The sequence below is a fragment of the Pygocentrus nattereri genome, chromosome 6 (assembly GCF_015220715.1).
Source record: "Pygocentrus nattereri isolate fPygNat1 chromosome 6, fPygNat1.pri, whole genome shotgun sequence".
NCBI classification, from domain to species: domain Eukaryota; kingdom Metazoa; phylum Chordata; class Actinopteri; order Characiformes; family Serrasalmidae; genus Pygocentrus; species Pygocentrus nattereri.
This window is the reverse complement of record NC_051216.1, coordinates 17,331,952-17,353,732: the sequence shown is the minus strand read 5'-3', so window position 1 is coordinate 17,353,732 and position 21,781 is coordinate 17,331,952. Positions and strand designations below refer to the sequence as shown.

At 39.9% G+C, this 21,781-nt stretch overlaps 1 protein-coding gene across 1 annotated transcript in view; it reads left to right on the top strand.

Moving 5' to 3' along the window:
* lrp2a (low density lipoprotein receptor-related protein 2a) overlaps positions 1-21,781 on the top strand; it is a 77,778-nt gene that overhangs the window by 6,467 nt on the left and 49,530 nt on the right. The window contains 26 exon segments of the mRNA XM_037539160.1: positions 707-820; positions 2,395-2,517; positions 2,790-2,906; positions 3,376-3,487; positions 4,623-4,627; positions 4,765-4,881; positions 5,128-5,244; positions 6,000-6,143; positions 6,695-6,814; positions 7,177-7,197; positions 7,200-7,304; positions 10,100-10,269; positions 11,813-12,036; positions 13,198-13,404; positions 13,627-13,829; positions 14,069-14,209; positions 15,211-15,414; positions 16,014-16,206; positions 17,142-17,267; positions 17,484-17,614; positions 17,970-18,107; positions 18,680-18,961; positions 19,517-19,756; positions 19,856-19,975; positions 20,823-20,939; positions 21,095-21,475. Of these exon segments, the coding sequence (XP_037395057.1) occupies positions 707-820; positions 2,395-2,517; positions 2,790-2,906; positions 3,376-3,487; positions 4,623-4,627; positions 4,765-4,881; positions 5,128-5,244; positions 6,000-6,143; positions 6,695-6,814; positions 7,177-7,197; positions 7,200-7,304; positions 10,100-10,269; positions 11,813-12,036; positions 13,198-13,404; positions 13,627-13,829; positions 14,069-14,209; positions 15,211-15,414; positions 16,014-16,206; positions 17,142-17,267; positions 17,484-17,614; positions 17,970-18,107; positions 18,680-18,961; positions 19,517-19,756; positions 19,856-19,975; positions 20,823-20,939; positions 21,095-21,475 (3,972 nt within the window).

The following is a 21,781-nucleotide window of genomic DNA, read 5'->3' as shown; positions in this document are numbered from 1 at the left end:
GTGGTACCTTATCTCCTGAGATGCCACTCACAGGCAGAGATCAAAAGGAGGGATTGGGAAGAGAGAAGCGAGGGTTGTGTAAGTGTCTGCTGGTCGGCTGGCACGCTCTGCTCCGCCGCCCGTCAATGTTCTTAACTATGTGCTTCATCAATAGCAACCTTCACCTCCACATACACTTAAAGAGCATGGCTGTGTTTGCATAAGAGGAGTGAAGAGTGCTATTCATTTTCAGAATGTATGATAATGAGAGGGAAAGATGTGTAGGCGCAGCTGACGTAGGTCTGCTCGTGAGCAGTGTCTACCACAGGGGTACTTTTCAAATACAAATGAACTTATTTGCATTTTGCATTCTGTTGTGTTTTCATAGTGACTCAGTTTTGTTGCTGTTGTGATTTATTTTCTAAATAGAGTAGCTTCACCTCATGTGAATACCTTAAGACTGATGTAGTTGTGCAAGTGCACGCCACAGGGGTGCCTTTCAAATTCAACACCAACTCATCATTTGCATTTTGCATCCTATTGTTTGCTGATAATGAGTCAATTAGTTCAGCCTCTGTAAAGTTTACTGAAAGTTTCTGCTTGGAGCAGCATATTCCCTTAAGACTTTGGCTGTTTTTTGTAATGTAGTTGAGAAAAAGTGTGGTCACACTGTTAATTGCAAAACAATAGCCAGCAAGCTGAGGTCCTCTTGTTTCTGGCTGTACAGGCTCGGGGTGTGAGTCGGGCCAGTTCCGCTGTGCGACAGGCAGGTGTATCCCGGCAGGTTGGCGCTGTGATGGCATTGCAGACTGCACAGACGACTCTGATGAGAGTGGCTGCCGTGAGTACAACTCTTTTTCAGCTCCACTATCACAAGCACTGACTCACTCTAACAAATACTGATGTAATGGATATGTCTGGATCTTGTTTAAAGCTGATAAGAAGTAAAAATGAGATACAGTGGGAAATGTTTTATTATCTACACCAAGATTGTTCAGTAGACAGACACGGTGCCAAATAGGTTGGTTGGTGTGAATTCAAGAAGACTGTTTTATCTGAAAGGTTATCATGGTTTGTTTAAGAGATGCAGCTCATGAAATCAAATGTGCTATAAGGGGCAAAATACCTTAAAGAAAACCTAAAATTTATCTCGAAAGTGACAGGTCGGCCAGAAATCAAACTGACACAGTTTTTCTCTTAGTCAGTCAGCCAAGGCATATTTGTTGTTTGAAGTTGGGTTTTTGAAACTTTTACACTGAAAATGGACAAAAATGTTTTGAAACTTTCAGCACTGCACAGTTTCAAATATTCGCTGCCCCTGCACACCTGATTCAGTTATCTAAAAAAAGGTGTCTTTTGCTAAAGCAATGCACCTCACGGATTGAAAAATCAAATGCATTACCTCATACCTCAAAACACAATTTAACATTTTTAATTTAACATTAAAACACATTCTAAAAGGCCAAGCTTTCCTCTTACCCCGGATTACAAAAATTGATCAGCCAAGAAATGTTTAGTGTTTGAAGTCTGCTTCTTTAATTTTGCACTAGAGATACATAGAAAATGGACAGTACTGGATAGAAGTATGGATAGAATTCAGGCTTCATTGTGGCTGTTTTTGGCTATGCAATATACTTTTGTTCATTTTTATAGCCCAGTGTGTCTTACTTCTTACGTCTTACTGCTCATGTGGACAGAACTGCACACTTCAAACTATTGCCCTTTGTGAGCTGGATCAGGTATTTTGGGGCAGCAGATAGTTGTTACAGATAACTGTATGTAATAGTGTCAGAAACCACATAAATAAGTCTATTTGAGATTATCTACCATCCAGCGTAGTTTCAGGTAAAACTTTATTTAGTTGTTGGTGATTTGATAAAAATGTCAGTCATTTTGTGATATGATTTTTTTTATTCAACATTTCACATAATATGTAACACAATTAGTCCAACAGGACTAATTATGTTCTTTTTACACAAAATATGTGGTTGGTCAGATTCTTTAAGTACTGACAAAATCCACGCTGTGTTCAGAGAAGCATATTTTTTATCACGGTAATATATTTTTTTGTTAGAATAATGATTAAATATCGTCACACTGCCCACCTCTAAATATAACGCGGCTTGCACAAAGCTAATCTGTGGGCTATAAGCTTCCAATACATCTTAGAAACATTAGCTTCATAGCTCAAGAGCAAAATGTAAGAACCAAACTTTGAACACCAAAGGAGACATTTTTAATATGTAATAGCAGACACCATGTTTTGGCAGTTCGGCTGTATACTATACTGATTGTTGGCCAAAATTAGATTTTTGCCCAAACTGTCACTTTTAACCTCTTAAAGTAGAATCTGTGTGTGTGGTTTATTTCTGCTCTTATGAGTTTGTTAATTAAGCTGGCTCACTGTTCTCTCAGCCCAATCGACCTGTGATGCGGGTCAGTTCCAGTGTCTGAGTGATGGCGAGTGCATTCCAGAACCCTGGCTATGTGATGATGAGGAGGACTGTGAAGATGGTTCAGATGAAAGACAGCACTGCCGTACGTCCACTCTCTCTCCCTCTCTTTCTTTCATATTCTTTCACCTCTTCCACATCATGAATCCTGCCCCTTTTCTCTATACCATTTTAAAATTTTTTACACAACCTGTCAAGTCCAAATGTTGTCTTGATCATTAGTAATGTAAAAGCATGTAATTTCCTTCATGTAGGTGAAACACGATAGGCCCAATGTGTGGGCTACTGGCTGCATGTCTAAGATGAGGACCACCCAGCACATACATATTAAAAATGTCTCCCTTGATCTCTCTGCAGCTGGCAGAACTTGCTCCAGCACACAGTTCAGCTGCACTAATGGGGCCTGCATCCCAGGGGAGTACAGGTGTGACCATCTACCTGACTGTTCAGACGGGGTGGATGAGAGAAACTGCCGTAAGTCAGCCGTCAGTGTGTATGTGTGCACACATTGTTGGGCAGGCTGTTGCACCCCCAACTAACCCCCACTATAGGCTTCTGTGGCATTTTAATCAATTTGTAAGATTAAGAGGCTCGTTGACTGACAGAAATGGCCACAATATGCTTCTTGTTGTCAGAAGTTGATTGCAGATTCCTTGGTGGATTAGCATGAAACGTCATTCAGCTACTATTCCATTATTAAGCGAAAGTTCTAGGCACACTCTACTGCAAGGCACGTATTTATACACTCAGTTGCATTAGACTTTAATGTTATATCAATCCTATTTTCCTATTGAGGGCTCATCATTGATACCTTTCCTTTTGGAAAAAACATCCTGCCTGTTCAGTAAGTTCCATATGTAGCAGTATCTTATTACAGAGTAATTATATTTAATTGAATGACTGAGTGATGGCTGGACTCTCTTTTTCTCTCTCTCTTTCTCAGACTACCCTGAGTGCTCAGAGCTGAGGTGTGCAAACGGGGCGTGCTACAACACAAGCCAGCACTGTGACCAGGTGCTCAAACTGCCGAGGACGGCTCAGATGAGGCCACTGCAGTGAGTGTCTGTCGCTGGCAAGGAATACATACTGCCTTTACCCTTCACAGTGCAATCCTGGAGCAAAGCTCCAGCTAGTTTCCCAATGTCATACTACTGGTGTAAGGCATAGTAATGATACTGCTGCACTAAAAAAGTAATGCATTGAATTTGCTTAATTCAAATGTCTATATAATTTCCACATGACTGCAATAGATTACATCAGCACAACCATTGCCAAATGTAATTAAATGTAAAGAAAAGACAGAGTTTATGTGATATATTTTAGTCATGTGGAAATGATTGTCATTTAGTCACAGCAACGTGGCAAACGTAGATAGAGAGGCAAATTACTGACAATTATACTGCTGGGATCTATAACCTGGATAAGATATGGATAAGATTATATCGGATCTTACATAATAAGACAACAAGAGCCATGCTAAGCTTGATTTAGTTGAATAAATACAAGAGTGTATTTGGGGAAACTTATTAATGCTATTTTTGTAAATAAATTAGTAAACAGTAATAAAGCACAGAGGTAAAGTGAAGAGAAGTGGCAACAAACTGCAAAAAATGAGATCTTAGCAAGGTGAAAACAGTCTTACATGCAGTGCTGTAACGATTCTTAAATGACTTTTTCAGTGTGTCACAAGCCATTGAAATGCATCTTGGTTGAGGATCAGTAACAACAATTATTTATATTATCGGCATTTAGCAATGCTCTAGTTTAGAGCAAATTTAATCATGTTACATAGTGGGATACCCTGGACTTCACTTGGAATCATTTCTGGGCTGTTGATTTACTTAACATAGCATAACTTGAATGTACTACTGTATGACCTTAACCATGCTAAGCCCATGGCTGTTGAACATAGCACACTTTTTGTGCTATGTGTTTTGGATTGTATGCATTGAATATGGACCTCCTCTGTTTAATTTATGATGTTGTACCTATGATCATTCTTACTGTCCATGTCTCTCATTTCTTTTTTTGGCTGTGTGTTACTCCCATCCCCCTGTTGTTGTGAAACAATAAATATTCTTGATAACAAACAAACAACAAAAAAAAATCATGTTACATAGGTGGGTGGAATGTAGTGTCAGGAGTCTTGCCTAAGTACTCTAATTGTGTTAGTCTGGTGTTCTTGCCCAGGCAGAGTATAGAACCCCAGCCTGCCAAATGGAGGACAGTGCTGTTACCCATTGCACTATACCAGCCACTTCATAGCAAAATATATGCTGCACTTTCCAAAAAGACTTAATATAAAGTGTGCTTTTTGCTTTGTTCTGTGCAGCTCAGCGATGCACTGGTGGCCAATTCCAGTGCAGTAATGGAGAGTGTGTTCCACGTGGGTATGTTTGTGACCATGATGATGGACTGTGGGGACAGGAAGTGAATGAACAGAACTGCAGTATGTACACTACTGCTTTCCTGCTGCTGTTAAGCAAACTTTCAAATTCTCCAACCTGTACTGTATTTATAGTGAAATCTTAAGAAAATTCAATAATAAGCCTTCAATTGAACAGGTTAATGTCTGATAATGGATGCTCATCCCTCTCAATTTAATCTGAGCTGACTCTTAGTAAATAGCAGTAGAAATTACATTATTTCTATCGCACCTTTCTCAAACTCAATTTGATGCCCTCTCACTTCACAGCTTACCCTACATGTAGAGGGACTTACTTCACTTGCCCCAGTGGTCGCTGTATACACCAGGTCTGGTTGTGCGACGGAGAGGACGACTGTGGAGACAATGCTGATGAGAGAGGCTGTGGTGGGTTTTATCTTTTGTAAGGAATGTTATTTTATTATTAATTTTGGGCAGTTTAGAGCAGCACAACAATTAAAAAATGTCTATCTGTTATATTCAGGGTAAATGTAAATAGAGGATAGGGACAAGTATAATATGCTTAAGAAACACTTTTGACTGTGTGAGAAATCCTGTTATGTTAACCTGCAGCCCCTTAGTCATGGACTGGTCTGGCTTTTGTGCCCAGTGAGGGCTTTCATCAGCCATTCATCTCCACTCTGTGGCTGCTGATCATTCAGACCCTCCAGTGCTCTTTAGAACTTCTCCAGGTTGCTTTGAAGGGCTTGTGCTTTGAGAGGTTTTGGTTAGAGCACCCACAGCTCCCATGTGACCCTCTAAGAGCGGTTACTTCCCATGATTTAAAACAAAACAGTTTTGCCAGGAAAAAGGCTGAGCCAGACTGCTTCTCATTCCATGGTAGATAAGGTTGCTGTTCTTCTTGCAAACCTCATACATTGTTTCTATTATTATCAAGCAAGGTTTTTGTCATCTTCTCCTGCTCAACTTGTTCTCTGTGTGACCTTCTACTTTTCTTGGCTTTCAGCTTGTGACCTTTTTCCCTGAGTATGTTTACTAGAAAGTGGCAGTTGAACAGTGACCACAGAATCGGGGGGGGGAATGCTTTTAATTAGTGTCATTTATATTTATCTTGTGTTGTTTCTTGGTGTTCTCTCTTGGCATAATTCACCCTGATATACTTTATGGTATCATATCCATAGATAATGTCCACCGTGAATGTTTCCCGGGTGAATGGCCATGCCCGTCGTCCAGTGTTTGTATTCTCATGGGGCAGCTCTGTGATGGGACGCCCCACTGTCCTGATGCAGAAGATGAGACCAACTCGACGGCTGGACGCAACTGCAGTCAGTATTTATATTGATCATACATTTTTAAACCCACATTTGTTTATTTCAGTGGTGCTATTCATATTCAAACCTAATGCTATTGTAGTCATTTTATATTATTCACTGGATACACACACACATCTTCTAAACCGCTTATCCTTCTGGGTCGCGGGGGGAGCTGGAGCCTACCCCAGCAGTCATTGGGTGGAAGTCAGGATACACCCTGGACAGGTCACCAGTCCATCGCAGGGCAGACAGACAGACATATGCATTCACACCCACACTCTCACCTAGGGGCAATTTAGCATGTACAATTAACCTGACTGCATGTCTTTGGACTGTGGGAGGAAACCCACACAGACACAGGGAGAACATGCAAACTCCACACAGAAAGGACTCCACACAGAATTGAACCCAGGCCCTTCTTGCTGTGAGGAGACAGTGCTACATATTACACCACCGTGCCGCCCACTTAATCACTGGATAGTTCATGTTAATTCAGACAAATTTCCAGCCTGCTGGATTGCTATCCATATGTAATGAAGTTTTATTTGCTTTGTTTTTTTCAGGTATATGGCGCTGTGCCTCTTTGAGCTGTGAACATCGTTGTCAAATGTCTCCTGAAGGCGGTACCTGCTCTTGTCCGCCTGGCTATGTGGTCAGCAGCAACAACAGCCGCTCCTGTATTGGTAATACCACATGGCCTTTTACAAGTATCTAAATTTAGCAGTGCTTTGCTCATGTAGTGTTTGTCTCTTCATGTTACAATAGTCTCATTGGCCTATATTTTTCAAGCATCGCAGTAAAAATACTGATCTAAAGTCAGGTCTCATCTGTCTAAGTAGTTTTATGAAGCGCATTTTAAAATGCATACACTTATCCCACATCACACTTCTCTGAAGATAGTTAGTTTTATATCTTGTGCCTGTTACACACCCAATTTGTTATGTAAAGATTTATTTAGTTGATTCTCACCTGAAGACATAATTCAGTAAGTCCATAACCTAAATACTAAGTACATTTTGCAACTTTTAATGCTGTCTGTCTGCAGATTATGATGAGTGCCAGTTGTGGGAGTTTGTGATCAGCTGTGTGAGGATCGGATGGGTTCCCATCGCTGTAGCTGTCAGGAGGGATATGTGTTGGAGCAGCACAGATACTGTAGAGCCAATACATCCAGTGAGTTATTGTGGAACTATAGATATAATGCATGAAGTGAAGCTAGAGAACATATGTTTGCCTGCTTTGAAATGCTAGATAAAAGGCCCATCTGCTACACATTTTTTGTTAGTAATTATTTTCCTTAAGGGTTTTTGTGTGTGATTATGGAATATATATATATATATATATATATATATATATATATATATATATATATATATATATATATATATATATATATATATATTGTATGTTGAAAGTATGCCACAAAAATTAAGGCAGTTCTGAAGGCAAAAGGGGTTCCAACCTTTTACTAGCAAGTACCTAATAAAGTGGCTGGTGTGTGTGTGTGTGTGTGGTGTGTGTGTGTGTGTATTTTTGTATTGATGTTCTAAGTGAAAATAAGTGAATACATCCTCTTCTGGAAACAAGGGATAGGGATTTTTTCTGGACAATTTTGTACTGCAGAATTTCTATTTATTTAGTGAGTTAAACATGCTGAAATAAAATGAAACATACAATATAAAATGTCATAACATTTACACAGGCTACATATTATGTTCTTTCTTTTCCCTAATATACATCAAATAAACAGTGGCTGTGCATTAAATGTGCAGAAGTGTGTTGTCTGTAGAGGATGTTTTCAATTATTTTCACTTTCACTACAAAATCCACAAAACATGTAATTTAACCAGGGCCTCCCAGACTTTTGCATACAAATGTGTATGTTTATGTTGGCTTTTAACTTTGAGTGTGAACAGCACATTTCGCAACTTTAAAAATGTGTACGTTATATCAAACTGTATTTTAAAAAGCGAAGAACATGTGATCTTCCATGATTTATGCCCTTGTTAAGCTTGAAAGGTCTTTTAAATGGAGGGTCTATGACATCATCCATATTTTTGAAAATGACATTGGATACCTGAAAATGTACCATTAATTTATACTCTGGTAACATCCACTGTTTAATCTTTTAAGTGAGTATAGAACATGTATGCTTTTAGCTCATGTAGGTTTTAGTTTTTTACATTTACAGCATTTGGCAGATGCTCTAGAGTGACTTACAATTTGGTCTTTTTACACAGGCCAAGGTGGTGTTAGTTGTCTTGCCCAAGGACACCTCTTAGTATAGTGTAGGGTGCTTGCCCTGGTGGGGGATTGAACCCCAGGCTACAGTGTAAAAGGCAGAGGTATTAACCACTACACTATACCAACCACAACTGTGACAAAGTCCACCACTCAGACTGAATCAACTCACCCCTCCTCCCTGTGTGCTCTCTCTTTATCTGCTCCTGAGTCTATTGTTTCTGACCGTTTTCCCAGTCTGTCATTTGCTTGTGTAGTGCACAGAATAGCTACTGACCAAGAGCCCTCTGTACGTGCCATACTGAGCACGCTCAATGCAGCTATTTTGCATTTAATGCATTTACTTGCATTTAACCAGTACAACGGTCTGTTTACACCATGTATAGGAGATTCTGAAGCTTGATAACCTTATTTTTACAGTAGCATTTTTTTAGCATTGTGAATTTCAAATTTGTGTATTTGATATTTGATATTTGAAGTTTAATCTTTACATTCAAATTAAGATCTTTATCCACTCACAACTATACTGGGGCAGCTATGGCAAGCACAGTGGGATTTGGAAAGTGGTATGAAGTGGATACCAAAGGAAAGACCCAAATAAACAACACTGGCGAGTGGCAAGAGCCCAGCCCTGACTGAATTGTGGCTGTGTTGGCATCAAGCCTAATCATGTCTAATACATCTGTTCACACAGTCCGACTTCAGGATTGTGTACACTGTATGGGGTTACTAATGTTTATAAGTGACCCCTCTCCCTTAAAAATGAAGAAGATTCATACAGTGCATATTTTCTTATATTTAATCATCCTGTTTTAATTTGCCAAGTTTTTTTTCCATTGCTTTTGAAGCACAGTTGAACAGCACTTTGCATCATGACTTAAAAGCTTGGCAAGACTTTCAAATTGATCTTCCTAATATTAACAGTTGTCAAAAACATTAAATTGTTAAGGTCTCCATGATTCTCCCTGAAAGAGTCTTAGATTGATTTAAATGCCGCAATTTTACTAAGTCTCTCAAATGTCTCCTACTCGACAATTCCTTTGGCAGGTAGTCTGAAATTTAGAACCAGCTCTGGCTCCACTGCAGCCATTAATTTTCAAAGCAGTTATGTCTGATGAGGACTCACTGGATTATGTGATATTGCTAGGATTTGATTTTAAAGAATTTCCTTTGGTTAGAGAAACTTTCCCAATTGGTACTCATCTTGCTCAAGGACACTGCTGCTTACTTTGTTGATAAATACTACTACTGCTGCTACTACTACTACTTATAGTAATAATAATAAAAATAATAATTATTATTATTATTTTCTTTCCAAATCTCAAGATTGCTTTACAATTGTGCTTATCTGATATCAGAGGATTTGTTTCTGTTAGGCCACAAGACTTTTAGTGTGGTCAAGTACTGATGTTGGGTGAATAGTTCTGGATCACAAACACTATTTCAACTCATCAGAGGTATTGGATGGTGCTCCATCACTCCAGAAAACAGAATTCCACTGCTCCTCAGCCCAGTGCTGAGGGCCTTTATACCCAACTGATGTGCCCCATTCTATTAGCAGTGCTTTTCTGTGGAGATTTTACAAGCTTTATGTGCTCAGTTGGACACGTTTGTCAGTGCTGGGTGCACCTTAAAGTAGGTGAATTTACTAATTAGAAGGAGTGTGTCGATACCTATTAATGTATAGTATGCATCAGGGGCAACATCATGAAATTGTGTCTATGCAGCTGGAGTGGCATCCTTGCTGTTTTCGGATGGAAGAGATTTGCTGATTGGAAGTATCCATGGTCACAGCTCTCGTACCCTGGTTAGCTCTGCGAATAGGGGAGTGGCAGTGGGAGTTGACTTCCACTACCAGCTCCAAAGGGTCTTCTGGACTGACACTATTCAAAACAAGGTAATTAATGGCTTTATATTTATTTATTTAAACCTGTGTTATCTTCAGTGTTAGAACTTTCCACACTGATGACTGTATTGTTCATGGTTCTGATGTCTTTAACAAAGACTGTGTTGTTACTGACTATGCATCTCACCATATATCTCACTTACTTCCATTTAAAGTTTTGGCATCTGACAGGCCATCTCAGTTTACATCATTTTAATGAGTGGTATTTCATAGATACCTTGAGCTGCTAACCTTGAGTGCTGTTGCTGTTAAATTTGTTGTTGACAACAAAGCTCTTAATTATTCCTGCTCTTCCCTAAACATGCACTAATGTTCCTGTCTCCTCACACATGCGTACGTGCTCACACAAACTCTGCTCGGATCTCTCCTTCACACCACCTGCCTTTAGCGTTTGGCCAAATTCCAATGCAAAACCAGTCCATCAAAACATTTGTGTGCCGATGTGATTTCTGCCTGTCCTTACCCCTCCCTACTGAAACATGGCAGTTTTGATTAATTAATTAATTAATTAAAACGTCTGCCAGTCCTTACCCCTCCCTACTGAAACATAGCAGTTTTAGGAAATGCTTCCAGTAACACCCCCTCCCTGAGGACCAGCAGGCCCAGTGTTTGTTGAAGTGCTCAAGTTGTGAAGGAAGTTGGCCACGTGACAGCAGAAAGGGAATTCTTTGACTGATGCCTGTAGATACTGCTAATACTGTAATGATGCAGGAGCTGCTTGGCTCCTGTATGGCTGCGATCCCAGTGGCTGGATCTGATCTGCAGCGGAGCCCGTGTTTTCCTAATCTCTGCAAAGTTTCTGATATGCTGGAAAATGCTTGCATATTTCTGTGCAATTTTATGTAACCTGAGAGCATCCAAAGTGACTATGCCGTATTTGTTTTCTCTGCATCCAGCCTTTTTTATGCATTCCTTGGCCAACTCAAAGGGCTTTGTTCGAGATCTTGGCTGCTCTCTAGTTTTAACCCCAGCCATGGAGCTGAAAAGCAGGGACATACCAAGAGCCGGGGGTCTGCGATTAGTACCCCAATGAAGGAATGCCAGCAGCCTCTAAGCGGGGGGTCCTTTAGTGAGCCAAAGCAGCAGGACTTCTTTCCACAGCTTATGTTTCCATTAAACGGGTCAGCTGAGAATCCTACTCTCTAGGACGTCTGGGTTTGGTTTCCAAAGAGCAGGGCCTGCAAAGAGCAGTGGTGCCTTAGCTTCTGTTACAATGCCAAGTGGTCCACCCTGAGAAACTTGTGCCATCTTGAAATCAGTAGGGCAGTGGTTTCACAGTACTGCCCCTGTGGCACCACTTAAATGCTACTGGACAGATAAGCTAGCTGGACGATACACATGGAATCAGAAACCCAGTTGTATTACACATGATTATTATGAGCGGATATCCTGTACATCTTATCATAGACTTTGGTTGAAATAATACATACTTTCTATCTCATTTACCATGTATCAAGATATACTGTACATTGGAGACATAAGAACCGAATAACTAATACACTTTTATCATGGAATCATTCCATTTGTTGGCCAGGTTTTTTCGGTGGACTTGGATGGATCGCATTTACAGGAGATCCTCAATGTATCGGTTGACTATCCTGAGAACCTGGCCGTGGACTGGGTGAACAATAAACTTTATGTGGTGGAGGCCAGTGTCAACCGAATTGACATGGTGGACTTCGATGGGAGCAATCGTGTCACACTCATCGCAGAGAACCTGGGAAACCCAAGAGGCCTGGCATTAGACCCAACGGTTGGGTGAGTAATTAGAAAACAGGACCAGACACTACAACTTGAGTTTCTACAACGCAGAGCTGTGAGAGTGTTTACCCTGAGTTCTAGTCACCATCCACTCCACAAAGGTTATGATTGCTATGCCTTTTAGGAGGAAATCTACAGTACTGTGCAAAGATCAGAGATCACACTTCATTTATTTATTTCCAGTCAATATGCTAATTAAATACAAGTTATTAATTTTTCAGTCTTAGAAAGAAAACAGAATATATATTTAACAGAAAATTACACAGAAGCATCAACACCTAAATATTATATTATAGTTTTTTCTTTTCTAGAAAGATGTGAAGAGTGGAGCTTGAGAGCTCCTATTTCTCAAAGATGAAACCTTTATGTACTGTTTATCTGATAGTGACAGGTAGACAGGATTGTTGATGGTGCTTTGAAGGATGATGTCGCTGTAGATTTCACTGTTCCACACCATTGGTTCAGTTGGGTGTATGAAGTGGAAATTGCATATTATAATAAGCTTCATATGTAAAATGTATTAATGAAGTGCTTCATCTTTAATTTCATTGCCTTTTTTTAATTATTTAGGAGCGGCATCTCCAAAATTCTAATCTTGTAAAAGAAACCACAAAACAGGCCTGAGATTAGCTTATAAGGGCATCTGCTACTGGCATCTCTTCTATCGTCCTCTGTCTTCCTTACTCAAGTAATTAAAGTTGGAGAGCTATATACTATACTACTATAAAGGATTAGCTGGAAGTAATAAGAAAAGAAGCGATGCATTGAAACCCAATATGGAATCAGGGCCAGATGGATCCTGATAAATTAGGAAGTGACAATTAATGTACACAACTGTAATGCCTGTGACGAACATTTCAGGTGTATATTTCAAATGCAGTATGTTTTTTTTTTCCTGTTGGGTTTATCAGTAAAGTGACTCCTTTAAAAATTAAAGCTACAGTATAGCTAGTGTCCAGTGACTTGGATCTTGTCCCGTAATGAGATTTTTCAGGAAAGATCACCATCCAGTGAGCAGGGCTCATGTCCAGGGTTCATAGAAGTTTCTTTTTTTTACTGTAATGTGATTGCAAAGTTTAGGATTAGATCTTTTGTTGCTATTACCTCTTGTATGGTGAATGAGGAAAAGAATACTATGTTCATTATATTTTGCCTTAGGTATCTTTTCTTCTCTGACTGGGACACTCTGAATGGTGAACCTGGTCTGGAGAGGGCCTACATGGATGGTACAAACCGCTACGGTATTGTTAGGTCCAAACTGGGCTGGCCTGCTGGGATCACGCTGGACATTGATGCCAAAAGGGTGTACTGGGTGGACAGTCGCTATGACTACATAGAAACTACCACCTATGATGGTCTACACAGGTATGCAAGCAGAGTAGAATAGTTTTATCCATATGCATCTTCTTGTATCCCAATTAATAATGATCACTAAGTTTCTATTTGTGTATTGGACAAGCCTTCTATTTCATGTCTAAACACCCAGCAGATGTTGACAGAATACCACAATAATAATTGACATACTCGTGACCAGGTCCTGATCATCCTTGAGTTAAAAATGTAAACCTTTATGTAATTGCTTTAAAGGAAAACAGTGGTGCATGGAGGCTCAGTGATCCCTCACCCCTTTGGCATCAGTCTGTTTGAACACTCTGTGTACTACACTGACTGGACCAAGATGGCTGTCATGAAAGCCAACAAGTTCAGTGACAGCAGCCCACAAGTGCTCTATTCAACCACTCAGACTCCACATGGTGTGGCTGTGGTTCATGCTTTCAGGCAGCCCTATGGTAAGCCAGCCAGCATCATCTCCCATGGGAGATATAACATTGAAGTATTGTAATCAACTAATGGACATGTATATGTATATAGTGTATGATTAACCATATGGTTTCTGTGTGTCAGTTTTATCCACTGAAAAAGCATTTGACCATGAGGTATAATCAGGTTTTAATAGTGTCAACAGGTATCCTATAGAAACTTTCAGTGCTAATATATGTGATCCTTCATATTTGCGTTTTGTTGACAGTCAGTAACCCATGTGGGATGGACCGAGGAGGCTGTGAGCAAATCTGTGTGTTGAGTCACAGGACGGATAATGATGGTCTGGGATACCGCTGCAGGTGCCGCATGGGTTACGACCTGCACCCTGATGGCAAGAGATGCATGGGTAAGAGAGTGAACAAATGCCAGCTATCTGTCTTTGTCCTGCTGTCTCTTTATGTTGACTTCATTTTGAAAAGCAGAACTTCTATTTCACTATATCATCAAGTGCCTAAATATTTGGACATAATTTTTACTGTCTGCCGCTGCATATTGGAGTTTAAATTACACAATGAGGTCAAAGTGCAGAATTCAGCTTTACTTTGAGGGTATTTACATCCAGATTAGCTGAATGTTGTAGGAATTACAATCATACATAGCCCTTGTTTTTTAGGGGCTCAAAAATAATTGGACAATTCACTGCTCAGCTGCCAGTGGATATGGTTCCCTTTTTTTTTTGATGATGTGACTGCTGACGAAAGCAGCAGGATGAATTCTGAAGTGCTGTATTAGCTGCTGAGATTCACCCAAATGGTTCAAAACTCATTGGACGGTTCTTCACAATGCAGATGGACACTGGCCCAAAGCATACCGTGAAAGCAACCCAAGATTTTTTAAGGGAAAGAAGTAGAATGTTCTGCCATGACCAAGTCTGGGTATGCTTTTTTACTTGAACCACCTCAGCTGGCTCCTCTCAATTTGGAGGAGTAGTGGCTCTACTCCAAGTTCCTCCCGGATGGCCAAGCTCCTCACCCTATCAAATAGAGTGTAGCCCGCCACCCTGCGAAGAAAGCTCATTTCCACTGCTTGTATTCGCGATCTCGTTCTTTCGGTCATTATCCACAGCTCATGACCATAGGTGAGGGTCGGGATGTAGACCGACCGGTAAACATAGAGCTTTGCCTTATGGCAAATTTCATTAATTATAACTCCAGTATGCTGTGGTAGACATAATACCTTTGTGAACATCTAAATATTTATGGACCTGGCTGTACATTTATGCATAACAATGTAAACAGTTGCCATTTGCTGCTCATGTTATGGAGTACTAATAATGATTTTTATTGTTGTCTGTTATTTAACTTAAGTATGCCTTTCAGATACATTGCCTTGTGCCTTGTTTTGCAGCTGTGAGGCAGTTCCTGCTTTTCTCCAGTCAGCTTGCAGTTAGAGGAATCCCCTTTAACCTTTCCTCTCAGGAGGACATCATCCTACCTGTCACTGGCACACCATCATACTTTGTTGGAGTGGACTTCAGCGCCGAGGACAATTCAATCTTTTTCTCAGACACTGCCAAAGACATTATCTACAAACAGAAAGTGGATGGGACAGGTAAGAAAGTTCACTTTTGCGTTTGTGACCAAAAATACATTTTCCTTTTTCTGTGGATTAATGATTGCTGAATGCAGAACAGATGCTGTTTGATTTTTTTTTTTTTTTTTTTTTTATGATTTTTCATTTATGAGTGTATCGGATCCTCCATTCTTTGTCCAGGGAAAATTTTGTTGTACTTTTTGAAAAGCCTGATACATCTTTTAAATGTGCTATATTTACCCAAGGTTGACAGTCATTGCTTGTGAATTTCACTAATGACAGCATATTATAAGGAGTTTTAGTTTTTTATCTCCAGTATCACTTTGCCTGTGCTAATATAGCTGTGGCATGTGATCCTGCAGAGCTAATACATTGGCTTAGGAGGGTCCACTGGTTCTGGTGCGTTGTGGGGGAGGGGAGGGTAAAGTTAGGCAAAACAGGACATTTTTCACTCAAGGAAACCTTACTTGGATTATGTAATGTAATTAATACATTTTTGAGAACTAACTCATTTTAGTTGCTGTATAAATATATAGTGGTCATCTATAATTGATCAACTTCTTGACCTAAAATGTATGTCACTTTTGTTTATTAAGTGTTTTCTTTGATCTTATCAGAGAGGGAGATACTTGCAGCCAATCGAGTAGAAGGTGTGGAGGATCTGGCTTATGACTGGATATCAAAGAACCTGTACTGGACAGATCCACGCTATAGGAGTATATCAGTCATGAAAGTTGCAGACAAGTCCAGAAGAGCCATCATACGCAACCTGAACAATCCCAGATCTATAGTTGTGCACCCAATGGTTGGGTAAGTTAATTCCTTAAATGGCCAGAATTTTATTATGAAATTCTGTAATGTACAAGTCTGTCATGTAATCCTTGAGCCAGTTTGCACGGTAGTCCATGTGGGTACTAAATAATAAGCCTTAGGTTGTAGTAAACCTGGAATTATAAGGGGCTAAAATGAGTCAGCATGGGTTTAGCTGACTGGTGACTAAAGTATCTGTAAGTCACTATTATTTTATAAGAAAAATAATATTTAATTATATTTCAAGTATTATCACAAGTTTAATGTTGTGTTATAATTTATGCAATTTATTAATTTCAGCCTTCAGTGTCAAACACGCACCCTCAGGTGTCTCCATGAGAAAAGAGGGGTTGTGATCTTTGGTGAGAAATCACAGCCATGTTCAAATGTCAACTGAAAACACAATTCAGTGAGCATGTCTGAGCCAGGAACAAGGCTCAGGGGGCCTCACTTTCACCTCAGCTCTCTGTTTCCCTAAGACCATGAAAAAGCGTTAGCAATCTGGGCACTTGTATCCAGTCACACCTACCATAATGCGGGAGGTGCCCACCCATTCATAGATTGTTCCTACTTTGAACCCAGAGCAGATAATGGGACTCTTTATGCACTGCTAGTGGGACATTTCCAATAGCTTCAAAGTTATAAAGCCTCTGGACCCAAGAGGCTAGATTAGTGCTGCATGAAGGCTGGTATTGTAGTGGCTGCTAAGAACTTGGCTTAAGAAAGAAAACCCTGCAGAGTTCTTGAATAAACTGTCGATACTTCTTAGTTTATAAATAAAAAACTAGCCAACAGTTTTGTAAAGCATCCCTGCAGACGGACTGTTGTTAGGAGGGGTGGAGGGCTTGACGAGTAGAAAAGCAGTGTGCAAAATGCGATTTTGGTTTTGTCCCTGTGTATGTTTATGTTTGTCTGTATGTATTTGTATTTGGCAGTTTCATTTTCTGGACTGACTGGTACCGTCCAGCAAAGATTATGAGGTCCTGGTGCGATGGATCACATGCTCAGTCAATTGTAAACACCACACTTGGCTGGCCTAACGGCCTTGCTATTGACTGGAGGTGAGCCAAACATCCCAACACCTCTTATGACTTGCAGAAATAAACCATTACAATGTATCATTCAGACTTGCTAGTTAAATGACGAATAGAAAAAATGATGGCTAATTCATTCATAAAAAAAAACAGCCAGTACTCATCTAAAAACAGCCTAGAAACATGATTTATCATAATCTTGTTTAGCTAAAGCTATCACTCTGTCACTGTCTATTCTTCCAGTTCTATGCGTTTGTATTGGGTTGATGCATTTTTTGACAAGATTGAGCATAGTACTTTTGATGGCCAGAACAGGATGTCTTTGGATCGGATCACTCAGATATCCCATCCGTTTGGACTTACTATTTTTGGAGGTGGGTCATAGTTTCATAGTTATTTACATATTTGTATGCAATAATAAGGTAATAACATTTGTGATACTTTGCGTGTTATTGTTATTGTAGTTAATATAAATAATAAAGAGAAGGATTATGTGTTATGCTTGTGAATATATATATATATATATATATATATATATATATATATATATATATATATATATATATATATATATTGAAATGATTCCCTAACCTGATTTATTCTACTAACTGAAGACCACAGAGTGTCTGTTGTGCAAGCTAAAATGACTACCTCAGTGGGAGACAGGTAAAGAATCTGGGGTCAGAGATCATAGACTGCTATTCTGTGGTAAATATATGTCTGTTGCAGGTTATGCATACTTCACTGACTGGCGTCTAGGGGGTATCGTCCGTGTTCGGAAAACGGATGGTGGAGAGATGGTGATTATCCGACGAGGGATCAGCCACATTATGCATGTCAAATCTTTCAACACTGACTTGCAAACTGGTGAGGGGTGCTTTCATCTCTCTCTCTCTCTCTCTCTCTCTCTCTCTCTCTCTCTCTCTCTCTCTCTCTCCTTCTTCATCTCAGCCCATGAATCTCACATGCAAAGGGTCAGGATCCACAAAGCATTCTGTTTCTGGTCTGGACCATTAAAACTCATGGATATTCTGGTTTTATTTTGAGGTTTACAGTCATGAACAGCCCTGGTCCAATGATACAATTTGTTGTTTTTTCTGTAAAATGTAATGTGCAATTTCTATTTATTTACAGAGATTAACATATTGGAAAAAAAATATAAAATCTGCTATACCTTTTACACAGGTCACACTTTATGTTGTTTTTTTGCCAAATATGTTATATTCAGCAAAAAAAACAGTAATTATGCATTAAAATGTCCAGACGTGTGTTCCCTGTAGGGGATATGTTAACTTATTTTCACCTAGAAAAGTAAATGAAAACACAATTTGACAAGGAACTTCCAAACTTCAACAGATGACTGTATATGAAACATTTTGAAAGGTGTTTGTGAATAAACCATACCAAATAATTCTGTATTTTGTATTTTTACTCTGCAGGTTCTAACTTCTGTAACAGGCCATCAAACCCCAATGGAGACTGCAGTCACTTCTGTTTCCCTGCACCTTACTCCCAGCGTGTGTGCGGCTGTCCTTATGGAATGAAGCTGGCCCCAAATCAACAGACATGCCTTGAGGATCCATCCAATGAGCCCCCTACACTGCAGTGCGGCTCCAACTCTTTCTCCTGCTCTAATGGAAAGTGTGTTCCTCAGAACTACCGATGTGACGGTGTGGATGACTGCCATGACAACAGTGATGAGGCCGGCTGTGGAGCTAACAGTAATATATTTACACTTCATATTTCTAAATTTCAGTATAATACTAAGCTCTTTTGTAAAAGAGAGTCCGTTAACCTTACCTTACCTTACATCCTGCCATCGATATATTAAGACACTTAAATGTATTCAGATCTGCCCCCAGAGTAGTTGGAATGTGTACACATTCAGTATAGTAAAGTAAATATGCTTGTGGAGATTTCTATCACTGTATAAGTATACTGCCTTTGTTGTTGGATTCACTGCAATAGTTTCTGAGGGAAGGGAAGGATAGGGAAGGATTTCTCACTGGCTTCATTAAAGTAATAATAAATGTGTGAAGAGTGTTTCTATGCGTATCTGTGCTTGCTGATGGTTTGGGAAAAATAAACAGAATTGATTCATTTTTAGTTGTGAAAGGTCATGTTCTTTATGTCAAAATTAATGTTACTAATATGTTTTGTGTTATTAAAAGAGGAAAATAAAAAGAAGAAATAGATTATTTTGAGGAAAATGGTATTTTTCTGTTTTGCTTGCGTTGTTTCCTGGGTTAAGAGTTTTTCTCTCTGCTTGTATTCAGACAGCACCTGCTCCTCTACTGCCTTCACCTGTGCCAATCAGCACTGTGTGCCCAGAAACTGGCGCTGTGATGGCCACAATGACTGTTTTGATGGCAGTGATGAGAGAGACTGTCCTACTCAGACCCCTGGCACATGCCAGGCTGACCAATTCAGCTGTGCCAACCATCGCTGCATCCCGCGCATCTGGCTCTGTGACACAGACAATGACTGCGGTGATGGCTCTGATGAAACCAACTGTGGTAAGAGGCTTTTGAAAGCTGAGTTTGCAAGTTGCAATCTTTATGTCACGGATTTGTCATGGCTTCTGCCTTTCTGATGATTTTATTTTTGTTTGGTAGATGCTATAGGAACATGCCATCCAGGTCAGTTCCAGTGTCCTGACCACCGTTGCATTGACCCAGCCTATGTGTGTGATGGAGATAGAGACTGTGTGGATGGGGCAGATGAGCAGGACTGTGGTAAGAGTCAATCCATTCTTTCAAATATTTTTCAGTCTGATCTCTTTTTCATAGCATTTATTACCTTTGACAATCATGCATTTCCTGTACTTAAAGAAGAACAGAATCAGTCAACTCAACAATTACTTTCAGAAGCAGGGACACACCGATACCACTATTTTCCTTCCAGTTCTGATACCTGGTCCTCAAGTATGTGCCAATTCTGAGTGTGAATAGAGAAACTCTTTCTAACTTGACTACTCAGTGGGTGCCAGTAAATCCTGATATTTACACAGTTCCACGTTTTAATGTAAAAAATAATAATTAATAAATAAATAAATAAAACATAGTCAGCTGGAATGAATAGCATTTAATGTTTGGAACATGTAGCTATGTTTTCTTTTAAATGGCTTCAGAGCTAAAGCTTGGCATCGCTTATCTTTAAATGCTTAATTAAATTTGATGTATTGAAATTATTGCTGATCACGCCAAAAAATACTGCCATTACGTATTTTGCACTGAGCATTTTTATAATACTTCAAACATGTTGTTCACTTTAGTTAAGCTTTGTCAACTGGTGCACATGCAAGTGGCACTCAGCAGCACATCAGAAATTGCTTCATGGCATCAGTATTCGCTGATATAGATACTGATACTGTATTGATACTGCCAGGATTGGGGCAGATACAATATCGTATAACAATAAAAAGAAGTCACTGGGCACTTGCTGGAGTAATCTTATAAAGGACCAGTGTTACATACTAATTTTGTGCATTTACCCATACATTGCTCTTTTGTGGCGTTACTAACGTCAATAATAAATATTCCTTTTTCGTTTTTTATTTCTGAATTTACTGCTGTGATGCAGTTTACAACTGCACTGGCTATGAGTTCAAGTGTGCTAATGGACACCAGTGTGTCAACTCCTACTACCGCTGTGATGGGGTTTTTGACTGCAATGACCGCTCTGACGAGTCTGGCTGTCGTAAGTGTTAAGTTTTCTTTCATGCTTAATTTTATAGGCAAAAATGTTTCAATCCACCATGGTTCATAAAGTTCTGTATGTAAAATACTGTAATTTACCATTGAGATGCTGTAAAGTAATAGCCTTAGTTACAGCTATGACCTTTGACTTTGTAGCCACGAGGCCACCGGGCATGTGCCACCATGAGAGTGAGTTCCAGTGCCAATCAGATGGCGGTTGTATACCTGCTGCATGGGAGTGCGATGGCCATCCTGACTGTGAGGACGGTTCAGATGAGCACCACGCCTGCCCTCCGCGGACGTGTCCCACATCACTCTTCCGCTGCGATAATGGCAACTGTGTGTTCCGCAGCTGGCTATGCGATGGTGACAACGACTGCCGTGACGGCAGCGATGAGCATGACTGTCCCACACCACCATTCCGCTGCCCCAGCTGGCAGTGGCAGTGCCCCGGACACAGTATATGTGTCAACCTCAGTAGAGTGTGTGATAATACACCTGACTGCCCAAATGGAGCGGATGAGTCACCACTCTGCAGTAAGTGTTTTTTTTTTTTTTTTGCATGATTGTCCAAGGCAATCTAAGAGTAGCTCACCCAACCCTATATATAGAAATTAGATTAGATACAACTTCTATTAAAATGAAAAAAAGATCTTGTCCAACACTGGACTGTTGAATTATTTATTCCAGTCAGTACCGGACAGTACTGTGCAAAAGTTAGAGACCATCTTCCTTTAATGTCCAGGCCAAAAAAAAAACTGAGGCTCCCAAAAACCATACAAGGTAGTGGTAAATGTCTGAAACCATCAATTGAACAGTACTTAAAGCTTTCATCTTTGGAAG